General features: G+C 41.7%; 1 protein-coding gene across 1 annotated transcript in view; it reads left to right on the top strand.

Moving 5' to 3' along the window:
• Window positions 1-11,083, top strand: part of knl1 (kinetochore scaffold 1) — a 97,084-nt gene extending 86,001 nt beyond the window's left edge. The window contains exons 20-24 of the mRNA XM_067991190.1: window positions 615-683; window positions 2,434-2,543; window positions 3,918-4,036; window positions 4,639-4,761; window positions 10,231-11,083. Of these exons, the coding sequence (XP_067847291.1) occupies window positions 615-683; window positions 2,434-2,543; window positions 3,918-4,036; window positions 4,639-4,761; window positions 10,231-10,369 (560 nt within the window). The 3' untranslated portion in view covers window positions 10,370-11,083. The remainder of the gene's footprint in view (window positions 1-614; window positions 684-2,433; window positions 2,544-3,917; window positions 4,037-4,638; window positions 4,762-10,230) is intronic.
• Window positions 11,084-12,239: the final 1,156 nt, after the last annotated feature.

Below are 12,239 nucleotides of genomic sequence, written 5' to 3'. Positions count from 1 at the left end.
AATTCAAGTGCAGTGCACTCCTCTTCATTAATGATCTTACTGATGAGAACAATCTATGCAAAATGTTCCCCCCTCCCCAAACCCTGGTTGCCTCCAGCCAGCTGTATAAAACTGAACGATAGCTAAGTTGAAAATTTAAAAACTCAGATTGATAAATTTTTGTTAGATAGGGGTTTTCGAACCAAGTGGGGAAATGGAGTTAGGATTCAAATCAGCCATGATCTAAATGAATGACGTAACAGGTTCGAGAGGCTGAATGGTCCACCCCTGTGTCTATGTACCAATTGGGGGTGCGATTTCAGGCCTTCTGAATGGGAGTACAACACCCCTGCACATTGACAAAATATTATTGATAGGATATAATGGGAGCTCAGTCCTTTACCCCCAGTCTCCAAAGGTAATGCCAATTCAAGGTGATAGCTGTACTATCTGTTGAGTAGTCGCACTTCCAGAGGAACATTTCAAAGGGCAAGGAGAAGACACAATGCAGCCCCATTGTTTAGATTATAATTTTCAGTGGGTTATTTAAGGAAGTTACTATTCTAAGCTATTTATGTTTTTGTTTTAAGACTTGTTTGCCCCAAACTACTTTCTGACTTTTGTTTTAAATGCAGGTGCTGGTCTCTCTCCTGGTGAGAAATGCAGGAGAATCCTTGACATTAAATTTGACTCTGAGTTGGATGGTGAGTTAAAAGGCCATACAGTCAGACTTTTAAATCCAGATGAGCATCCCAAAGATTTTCTGCTTTGAATAATGTCTATAAAATGACCAGTTAAAAATAAATTAAATTTGTACCTTGGCCCCAATCTTGACCTATATAAAACTTTACTGTCATACAAAAAAAATCATTAGTTTGCCATGGATGGCTCGTGTGTCCTATCAACTTGGTGTGGTTTGAGACAAAGGACTGTTGGTTACTGAAAGCACAGGGATGTCAGTGGTTAGAATGGGAAGAGATGTGATGCACTGGAATTCTGTAATCAGTTGAAAGTGCTGCTTAAATTGGATACGGCTGCAGGATTTGTTGTAGGAATCTAATACAATTTGTTTTAAAACCAATAATTGAAGATTTGGAATAATTATATGTACTTTTTGATGCATTGGGCAGATTTTGAAGTTAAGGAAAGAGAAGACTTAAGGGTGACCTGTTAGAAATCTTTAAGATTATGAAAGCATTTGCTTGGTAGACGTAGAGAAGATGTTTCCACTTGTGGGGGAGTCCAAAACTAGGGGCCATAAAAATAAGATAGTCACTAATAAATCCAATAGGGAATTCAGGAGAAACATCTTTAACCAGAGGGTGGTAACAATGTGGAACTCGCTACCACAAGGAATAGTTGAGGCGAATAGCATAGATGCATTTAACGGGAAGCTAGATAAACACGTGAGGGAAAAGGAATACAGGGTTATGCTGATGAGGTTAGAAAGCGAGGTGGGTGGAGGCTCGTGTGGAGCATAAACACCAGCCTGGGCCAAATGGCATGTTTCTGTGCTGTACATTCTATGTAATTAAAACATTGAAAAAAATATAGTCAGGCAGCATCTATGGAGAAAGAAACAGTTAACATTTCAGGTTGATGACCCTTCATCAGAACTGGAAGAAGTTGAAAATTAAACAGTTTTTAAGCAAGTACAGAGCCTGAGAACAGGGGAGGGGAGGAAAGGGAAGGGAGGAAAGAACAAAAGGAAAGGACTCTGATAGGGTGGAGGGCTGGAGTGATTAAATGACAAAAGGGATGATGGAGCAAGGCAAGGAGGGTGGTAATGGGACAAGTAAAGAAATAAAAGATTTAATCACTCCAGCCCTCCACCTTATCAGAGACCTTCCCTTTTGTTCTGTCCTTCCCTCCCCTTCCTCCTTTCCCCCTCCCCCCACTTTCCCTGGCTCTGTACTTGCTTAAAAACTGTTTAATCTTCAACTTCTTCCAGCTCTGACGAAGGGTCATCAACCTGAAACGTTAACTTTTTTCCTCCACATATGCTGCCTGACTTGCTGAGTATTTCCAGCCTTTTCTGTTTTCATTTCAGATTTCCAGCATCCGCAGTATTTTGCTTTTGAAAAAATATAAATATCATTGCTCAAAGAGCATAGACTAAACAGCTCATGAATGGCAACCTACCACCTCCAGCACATTCATGTAATACTAGCTACTCAAGCAATCTTTAAATTATTACAAAGCAGAATTCAGGTGTTTAATGATAACCCGGTTTTGCTTCAAGCCTGTACAGTTCAGGGAAAAAATTCAACAAATAAGATAAATCAATTAATATATTTTATTTAAGTTCTTAGTGCTGTTAATCAGTTTGAAAGCTAAACAAAATATTTCCAGTGGGATCTGCATGAAGAGTGTTCCTCTATATAACATACTGATTGCTATTCATTTATTTTCATTAAAAAAAACACACTTCTGGTGTTTTGATTTCTTTTTCAGAGGAAGAAGCACCTTCACACTCGAAGCTTGTTCACGAGCTGATTATGACATACTGGAACAGTCGAGGCTGTTGGCAAAGCGTATACCCAAATGAATCTCGGCTCCCCATGGTACGGATACAAGACCTGACTAGAGTTTATTGCACCACCATCCCTTTTGTCATTTAATCACTCATGCCCTCCACCCTATCACCAATCTTGCTTTCCCGCCCCCCCCCCCACCCCTCCCGACCGTTCCCTGTATCTGTATTTGCTTATAAACTGTTAAATCTCTAACTTCTTCCGGTTCTGATGAAAGGTCACTGACCTGAAACGTTAACTGTTTCTCTTTCCACAGATGCTGCCTCATTTGCTGAGTGTTTCCAGTCTTTTCTGTTTTTATTTCAGATTTCCAGCATCTGCAGTATTCTGCTTTTGTTGTGGAGTTTATTAGCTGCTTATTGACACTACCATCTCTACAGCTTCCTGTTTTGAGGGGGGAAGGATTCAAGTGGGTAGAATTCTGCGACAAAACGTAAAGCAGAGCAATCAGTTAGCTGTAACCCCAAAGAGTCATTAGTTGAAATTTCAGTCTTGTCTGATTTTCATACTTAGCCTACCCTCGTTGGATGAGTTTTACCAGTTCTTGGGCAGGTTTCTTGGCAGAGCACTCTGCTGTCGGTTTGTGATTTGTCACAGGAGTAGAAAGACTGTTGCAGTCGATATGGAAGTCTACCTGCTATCAGCTGACCACCAAGCAACATGTAGGCAGCTATAGGGAAGTCTGTGACTCAATTGTCCCATCTCTTCAGGTGGGATGGGATGGAGGGGAAACGCACACACAGGGAGAGAGACTGCAGAAAGTACGTGTGTATTTTGCTGAAATGACAATTGTGCCAATGGTGTTCAAATATTTCCACAGGTTGTTTGATATTCATCAAAAGAACAAAGGGAGTGGTTCACATTTTTTTTAGTGCAGAAGGTATTTACAACCTGGAATATCCTAAAAACAGTGATAGAAACTGTATCTATAATAGCTTATCTATAAGGGAAGCGAATAAATAGTTTTTAAAAAAAATTTTACGAGTATGGAGAAAGGGCAGGTGAATAGGACTAAGTGGATAGCTCGGCACAGGCACGATGGGCCGAAGGGGCTCCTCCAGTGCTATAACGTTCTGTGTTTCTGAAATATCCCAACACTGATATAGATGTTAATTGCTGATTTAAACACAAGAACCTTCAACTTGTTTTCTTGGTTATACACAAATCGTGTGTTGTAAGCTGCAACTTAGATGTAAAGTCTTGTTCATAATGCAGTTTGATCAAGGACAGATTGCCTTTTTCAAAATCGGGGTGGGGGGGGTTTCTGCTATATTTTAGAAAGCCTTGTATAAGGATCCTGGCTTTTCCCAACTATGTAAGGGATGAAGTACTTTGGTAGGTTGAAAGGCTTGAGCAGTCCTTTCTGGTTTGGGTAACATTACATTTCTCTCTTTGCCATTCCAGCTCTTACTCGATGTCTCGCTAGTGGTGAGCCGATGTCGGTTGCTAGGTGATGAACTGGAATATTTGCTGAACTGGGGAGCAAGATTTGACATTCTGAAGACTGACATTCAGCACACAGAGTAAGTGTAGCAGTAACAGACTACTGGGAATTATCCAGTAGTGGAATCATTGCGGGAGATGGGAATAAAAGAGTCCAGATTTTGCAGCCTTTGTTACCTTTCTCTTCCCGCCCATTCCTTTCCAAAGTGATCAGGCGTTCTATTTATTTCTGCCATTCGCAAATTGAATGTGATATTACTTTGTGTCCATGTGTGGTCTCAGACAGTCCGTGATGATCGACATGTGTTCTCAGGTCGTGTTTAGACTTGTGCACCATATACTCCTAAATCTTGCACCCCCCGCCGCCCCCCACCCCCCCACCCTTGACTGAAGAGATTGATTGATTGATTGTTTGTTTTGTTTTGGTCTGTGCAGTCAGTGTTCAAAAGATAAATTGGAGTTGGAGAAGCATTTGAAAGCTGGATAGACAATTGGCAACACAAAGCCTTGTGTATTAGCTTGGGTTCCCATTTACCTCCTTAAATACAGAAATCACCCCTAAATGTGGGTTCACTGTTACGGAGTCGGTCACATTCCTGTGAAATGATTTGAATCTCAATGTTGTCTATGATTGCTGTACACTGATCAGTCTCACTCTGTGATCATTATTTTTCTTTCACAGCGTGAAGTACCTTTTCTCGAGTTGTGATGCACTGTCGAAGTTTGAACTTACATTTCATCTAAAGCCAGGCTATCCATGGTTCCCCCTACAGTTCACATTTAACTCTTGGTTTGGAAACATCAGGTGGGTCCACACACTCCATTGAAATTTTCAAACAACCTGCTTTTCAAAAAAGTGCTGACTGTTAACTAGTTTGATTTTGCTAGGGAAGGCGGGGGTGAAGAATAGATCATTGCTCGTTCCGGGATTTGAGCACGTAATCTGTGTCAATCTTCTAGTGTCGTACTGAAGAACTGCGTTCAGGGCTGCTATCGTTCATATAAAAGTCAACAAAGGCCCTGTTTTCCCATTGTTAAAGATCCCATCGTACTGTTTGAAGAAGAACAAGAAGTTCTCCCAGTGCCTTGACCAACCTTCCTCCCTCCCTAAATCAATACCACCAAAAAACAGGCTAACTGGTCATTCATCTCCGAGCTGCTGGTGGTACAGAATGTCTGCCTTATCTACCTACACAATGAAAACTGCATTCCAAAAAGTGGTTCATTGTGTGGAGTGCTTTCAGAGTGTGACAGTTGCATTTGTTTACCCCTTTTTACATTTTTTTGTTTTACCCCTTGGACTGCTAGCTGTTGCAAGGAATTTAAAATTTCAGCTCATGCAGTGTAACACTGATATAAACACATATTGCAGTTGTAAAAATACTGCAATGTTGGTTGTAGTTTTTACTGTAATATTTATCTTATGCACGAAAGGATAGTAGTCCCTGAAATTTTCCGTGTTCAGTAGGGCAATAATTGTGCGGAATAATTTGGGGCAGATCTCCCCTTCCTATGCCCAATCCCAAAATTCCGCAAGAAGTAGAAGTGGTACCTAGAAGATGTGGGACTGGCAGGACAATGCCAGATGTCTAAATCCTGCCAGCTCTAGCTGAGATGTTCCTAATGTAGAAAATAGGAGCAGGTGTAGGCCATTCAGCCCTTCAAGCCTGCTCTGCCATTCAATATGATCATGGCTGATCCTCCATCTCAATACTATATTCCCGCTCTCTCCCCATACCCCTTGATGCCTTCTGTGTCTAGAAATCTATCTATCTCCTTAAATATATTAAGTGACTTGGTCTCCACAGCCTTCTGTGGTAGAGAATTCCACAGGCTCACCAGCCTCTTGAGTGAAGAAATTTCTCCTCATCTCAGTCCTAAAGGTCCTACCCCATATCCTGAGACTGTGACCCCTCGTTCTGGACCCCCCAGCCAGGGGAAACATTCTCCCTCCATCCAGTCTGTCTAGCCCTGTCAGAATTTTATACGTTTCAATGAGATCCCCTTTCATTCTTCTAAACTCGAGTGAATACAGGCTGAGTCGACCCAATCTCTCCTCATACGACAGTCCTGCCATCCCAAGAATCAGTCTGGTGAACCTTCGTTGCACTCCCTCTATGGCAAGTATATCCTTTCTTAGGTAAGGAGACCAAAATTGTACACAATACTCCAGGTGTGGTCTCACCAAGGCCCTGTATAACTGCAGTAAGACATCCTTGCTCCTGTACTCAAATCCTCTTGCAATGAAGGCCAACATACCATTTGCCTTCCTAACTGCTTGCTGCACCTGCATGTTTGCTTCCAGTGACTGGTGTTCAAGGACACCCAGGTCCCTTTGTACATCAACATTTCCCAATCTATCACTGTTTAAATAATATTCTGCCTTTCTGTTTTTCCTTCTGAAGTGGATAACTTCACATTTATCCACATTATACTGCATCTGCCATGTGCTTGCCCACTCATTCAACTTGTCTAAATCGCCTTGAAGCCTCTTTGCATCCTCCTTACAACTCATAATCCCACCTAGTTTTGTGCAATGAAGCAGGTGTACAGTGCCTGTCCAGCTGCTGCTTAAATGTCAGTGTCTTTGTGGTGAATTTTAACTCTGGGCCTTTCAGCCTTTTTTCTACGGTCTTCGACTTGCTCTAGAACATTGTGACAAGGTGCTGCAGTGAAATTCCTGCCCCTCCCCCAAAGCTGGGACATATGGCCCAGTTGTGACCCCAGGATTTCCCACCATGGCCAGCTGGTGAGTGGAAGTCCAACCACACACCCATCCGGCAGAGCAACGGCCCCTCAGGAATGTCAGGGCTACCAGCTATAAATGAAATGGTTAGACATTTTTCTTATTTTTCATGCCCAATCTCTTTGCCTCCTCCTGGATCTGGCTTAAAAATTAGCTGCAGAGATGATTGTTGGGCCAGTTAGGAGACTGAACTCGTTAGTCTACCCTGGCTGCTTCACGGGACCAGGTCAAACTCTGATATGAAAGTTCAGCCTGAATCAGCCACATGCCCAAGCTGGCACGTTTTAATGATGCTGAACAGTCTTTGCTGCCACCACTTATCTATGGGCACTGTTCAAAGGGACTAAAGACTGACTGAAAATTTTGAGGTAGTGATCAATTCTATAAATGGGTTAAGGAACCAAGGTGGGTAGATGGAGTTAATATACAGATCATAGAATTGTTACAGCACAGAAGGAGGCCATTCGACCCACTGAGCCTGTGTCGGTTTTGTAAGAGCAATCCTGTTAGTCCCATTCCTCCGCTCTTTCCCCACAGCCCTGCAAATTTTTTCTATTCAAATATTTATCCAATTCCTTTTTGAAAGCCACCATTGAATCTGCATCCACCACCCTTTCAGGCAATGCATTCCAGATCACAACTACTTGCTGCAAAAAAAAAAGTTTTTCCTCACTTCACCTTTGGTTCTTTTGCCAATCACCTTAAATCTGTATGCTCTTGTTCTCGACCCTTCTGCCAATGACTCTATCTAAATCCGTCAAGATTTTGAACACTTCGATCAAATCTCTTCTCAACCACCTTTACTCGAAGGAGAACAACCCCAGCTTCTCCAGCCTATCCACATAACTGAAGTCCCTCATCCCTGGAACCATTCTAGTAAATATTTTCTGCACCCTCTCTAAGACCTTCATGTCCTTCCTAAAGTGCAGTGCCCAGAATTGGGCACAATACTCCAGTTGTGGCCGAATAGATTAGCCATGATCTAATTGAATGGCGGAATAGGCTCAAGTGGCTAAATGGCCTACTCCTGTTCCTATGTTCCTAAATCATGAAAGCTATCTTGGGTTAGGTTCACACAGTGCTGAAAGGACCTGTACATTTTAATCCCTTTCAAGGATACAGAAAGTGCACTTGTAAATGAAAATGGTCACTTATTATTTTATAGATGTTGCCAAAACAAAGTCTTTCAGTGAAATCCAAAGAACAATGAAGATTGCCTCATAGCTGAGGGAAAATGTCCTGTTTGACATTTTAATGAAAGCCACTCGATGATCAGCATCTGCCCCAGTTCTGGATAGTAACACCTGCCCTCCACCAGATATAATATGCCCCAGTAATTCTTTTCTGAACAGTTGGCATGGTGGGCCTGTGGCAGATTGTTTTTGTTTTTGTTTTTGTTTTTTCACAAGTAAAATGGAGAACAGTGGTAAGAGAGACAAATCCAGTAGGTTTGGAGAGAGTTACCTGAGCTTTGAAGTAGTTCTCAAAAGTAACCCTCAAAATGTTTTCCACTTTTAACTAGTGGACCTGGCTTAGTTTCATTGTATCAGCGTGCTACTCAATGCATTTTGAAGTTCTGATTGACAAATCCATTGTAAGAGAAAAACTGTTGCACTCCCCAATGACACGCCTAGTTTTTCCAGTGTAGTGTTGTGCCTAATAGCAGAGAAATGCCCTGAGTTATTTACGATCAGTTGATATCAGACAGTGCAGAGGTAGGGGCCCTAATTGGCCTCTGTATCCCTGCGTTAAGGAAGAGATCAGCCAGGGTATTTGCTCATTAGGCACCTAAAATGTGTTGATTTTGGGTGAGGACAGAATTGGGCTCAGCCACGTTGACTCCCTGTGGCTGAATCCAAACTCTTGTATGAGTAAAGGCCACTTAGTCGGTACCAGCATCCATGGAATCTGGTGGATTAACACATGGGCCCCCATCATGAATTGTCTAGTAGAGCGCGGTGTTCATGGGCACACATTACAATAGTATTTACAGGCCATTCGGCCCAACAGGCCCATGCTAGTGTTTATGCTCCACACTAGCCTCCTCCCACCTTGCTGCATTTCACCCTATCAACATATCCTTCGGTTCCCTTCTCCCGCATGTGTTTATTGAGCTTCCCCTTAAATACATCTATACTATTCCCCTCAACCACTCCATGTGGTAGCGTGTTCTATATTCTCACTACTCTGAGTAAAGAAGTTTCTCTTGAATTCCTTATTGGATTTATTAATGACTATCTTATATTTGTGGCCCCTAGTTTTGGATTCCCCACAACTGGAAACACCTCTATATCTACCCTATCAAACCCCTTCATAATTTTAAAATCCTCAATCAGGTTACCTCTCAGCCTCCTTTTCTAGCCATTATTCAGTGACTGACAGGCTACTTAAACATGGAGGACTTCAGTGCCGAGTACAATTCTATGCACACCCAGCATATATACATTGCACACTTCACAGCAGGAGGTCACGTCAAAAACTACTCAGGAGTGGGAATCCTGACTGATTTCACCCCACTCCCAATTTGTAGCCCAGGTATGTTTAGGTTTCTATATAGTATCTATACTATTGTTCTGACTAGAAATGTACTATTTGAGCACAGACTCTGGATCAAACCTGAGAACTTCTGGGATGTAAGGCTTAATGTTACATGTTATGCCTTTTATCTTCTCGGCCATCGCCATTGTCATACAGACCATAAAGGTTCCACGTATCAAGTTAGCTGATCTTACCCAGGGTTGCAGATCAATCAAGATTCTCTGACCTAGTCCTATCTAGCATCTCCTGCTGGAAAGTGCACTTGAGGACAGAATTGGGCTTTGTGGTGATGCTTCCTGTGGTTAAGTAGCCTTCCAGCATTCACTGTCAAGTCTCTTAAATAAAGAATGGCCAATTTGGGTGAGGTGCTGCAGAGTGCCTGGCAACTGTGGAACTATACTCCAGCAGAGTTATTACCTGTAGGAGAAGAGGAGACATAGGGAAATCATGAGAAAGCAGTGATTTGACAAGTGTTGGTTTATAGAATCATAGAAGTTTACAACATGGAAACAGGCCCTTCGGCCCAACATGTCCATGTCGCCCAGTTTATACCACTAAGCTAGTCCCAATTGCCTGCACTTGGCCCATATCCCTCTATACCCATCTTACCCATGTTTCTGCAGCTTCTGTGAACAGTTTTGTAAACATTCTGATGTTTAAAAGGAACACAACTTCTTATGAAAGGTCTGTAACTATTAAAAGATTAAGACAATATTATAACCTATTGATGAAAAACTACATATAAAATAATTCTATTAAAGAAAAAAGAAAGGCGTGCATTTATATAGCACCTTTCACAGCCTCAGAATGACTCAAAGCACTTTACAGCTAATATAATGTAGGAAATGCAGCGGCCAAAATGCACACAGCAAGGTCCCACAAACAGAACTCATTATAGTTGCAAAGTTACTGACAGTAAAAGTTCATGTATTTCATGCTGCTGTAAATTAATATTAAGGAATAATGTTCTAACCTTTTTTTTAATTGTAGTGGTGAACATATTAACGAAGTCCTGCTGACTGTAAAACCAGGACACAAGTACCTGACCAGGATAGTGAAGAGTCTCTTCCTGACGCTGCTCATCATACCAGGAGCTAACAGATTCTGCCTACAGCATGCATCTCCTTAACCAGGATAGGAAAGAATTAGCATTCAGCCATCTTTCCCAAATCAGGAACAACAACTAATTGTCATTCCCATCTGTACTATTGAGCTTTTCAATGAACTTTGTATAATAAGACAAAAATGGATGGAGAACGAGAAGTTGCAGTGAGTTAGTACCCTATCTTTTCACTGGGTTGGGGGTGCATTTGAATGCAGCTCAGACTGAAGAGATGAAAGTGTCCCTCATTTTGGCTGCAAGGACCCAGTGTAAATTTGAGTTTGGGCACTTCCTAGTGGCCATGCCTACAGAACAAAATCTGCTCCCAATTGTTGGCACAAAGTTGGCCATCTTGTTCTGAAAGTCTGTAAGGATGGCTGCAGTAACGCTAGTGAAATAGGTGCTTTTCAGTTGTGGGGTTAAATATGTTGGGGGAATTTTTCCCTGGTGCACTGTTACAAAATCGTAAACCCTTTTATGAATAACAAGTTTATGATTTTGTTACACACAGCACAGACTGCGGCTTCCCCGTTGTCAGAACAGAGCACAAAGAGGCCTACTCTAGTGACCCAAGTGCTTGATAGTTACGCTGGGTGATGAGTGCTCCACTCCCCAGTACTGGCTTCTTTCACCTCGTAGCACAATATTTGCAGTACTTCTCTGTCTTTACAAGAGTGTAAGTGTTATGTGTTTTTGTGTATCTTTTTTTATTGTTGAAATTAAAGAATTTATATAGAGGTTTCTGAATCTCTGTTTTGACCCCTTTTTCTTGTGTTGTAGCCATCAGTCACTGTATTGGAAGCAAGTTTATCAGCCACTGATCCTAATACTTGTGCTTCTATACTCATCCCCAAACATTGTATAAATATTCATGGCAGCATTTCATTCTTTTATGATTCCTGCATTCCTAATTATTCGTTACATAACTACCTATTACTTAACCTTAACCCAATGAATCAGCTGAATTCTTATTTACCACCAAGCTCCTGTTTAAAACCCATTCAAACTCCCTCTTTACATCGAGCTAACTCTGTTGCTCCTCACTCAGGTTCTGACAGCTTGATTGATTCTCATTAGACTCACTTTATATATTATTTACGACTTGGCGAATAAAAAGAAAGCTTAATCACCATCCTGGTAACAGCATCTCTCTCTTCCTCCAAAAGAAAGGGGAAAAGATCTAAATTGCATTCATATAGCACCTTAACACATCCTCAGGATGTTCCAAAGTGTTTTATATCCAATGAATTACTTGTTATGTAGGTGAACGCAGCAGCCAATTTCCACACGTACAAAGTCCCACAAACAGCAATTGAGACAAATGACTAGTTAATCTGTTTTTGGTGGTATTGGTTGAGGGAAGAATGTTGGCCAGGATACCTAGAGAATTCCCTGCTCTTCATCATATAGTGCCATGAGATATTTAATCTCTGTGAACACCTCCCCAACAATTCTTAGTTCTGATGCCTCCAATGGTCTATAAATAGCATGAGAACTGAGATTCAGTTACTGCCATACAGAACAATGGTGGAATCAGATTTTTTTTTCTCCTTTTTCTGCCAATTTTCTCCACTTTCCTCCTCTCCTGATGAAATTATCTTTTTGGTGGAGGACAGTTGTACTAATACTTCGTCCGAAGAGCCATCCTTCATGTGTGGGCATAGATGGTGAATATTAGGCTATTCAACTGTGAGGGGCAGTACAGCCAAGTTAATCCAGTCTTCATTCAACTGCCATGTGTGCGTATACTTCCAGTGGGCATCAACAATTAGTAATCAAGAGTGAGAGCTCTGACCCATTTTTATCTCCATGACACAGGAGCGCTGAGGCTAATCTCGTGCTTTTATACCTGTCCTGGCCTAGATCAGATAACTTGGCGCAGACCGACTAACCCGGG

The sequence above is a fragment of the Heptranchias perlo genome, chromosome 10 (assembly GCF_035084215.1).
Source record: "Heptranchias perlo isolate sHepPer1 chromosome 10, sHepPer1.hap1, whole genome shotgun sequence".
In the NCBI taxonomy this organism is placed as follows: Eukaryota; Metazoa; Chordata; class Chondrichthyes; order Hexanchiformes; family Hexanchidae; genus Heptranchias; species Heptranchias perlo.
Note: the sequence above shows the minus strand (reverse complement) of the source record. Positions and strands in the feature narration are given on the sequence as shown.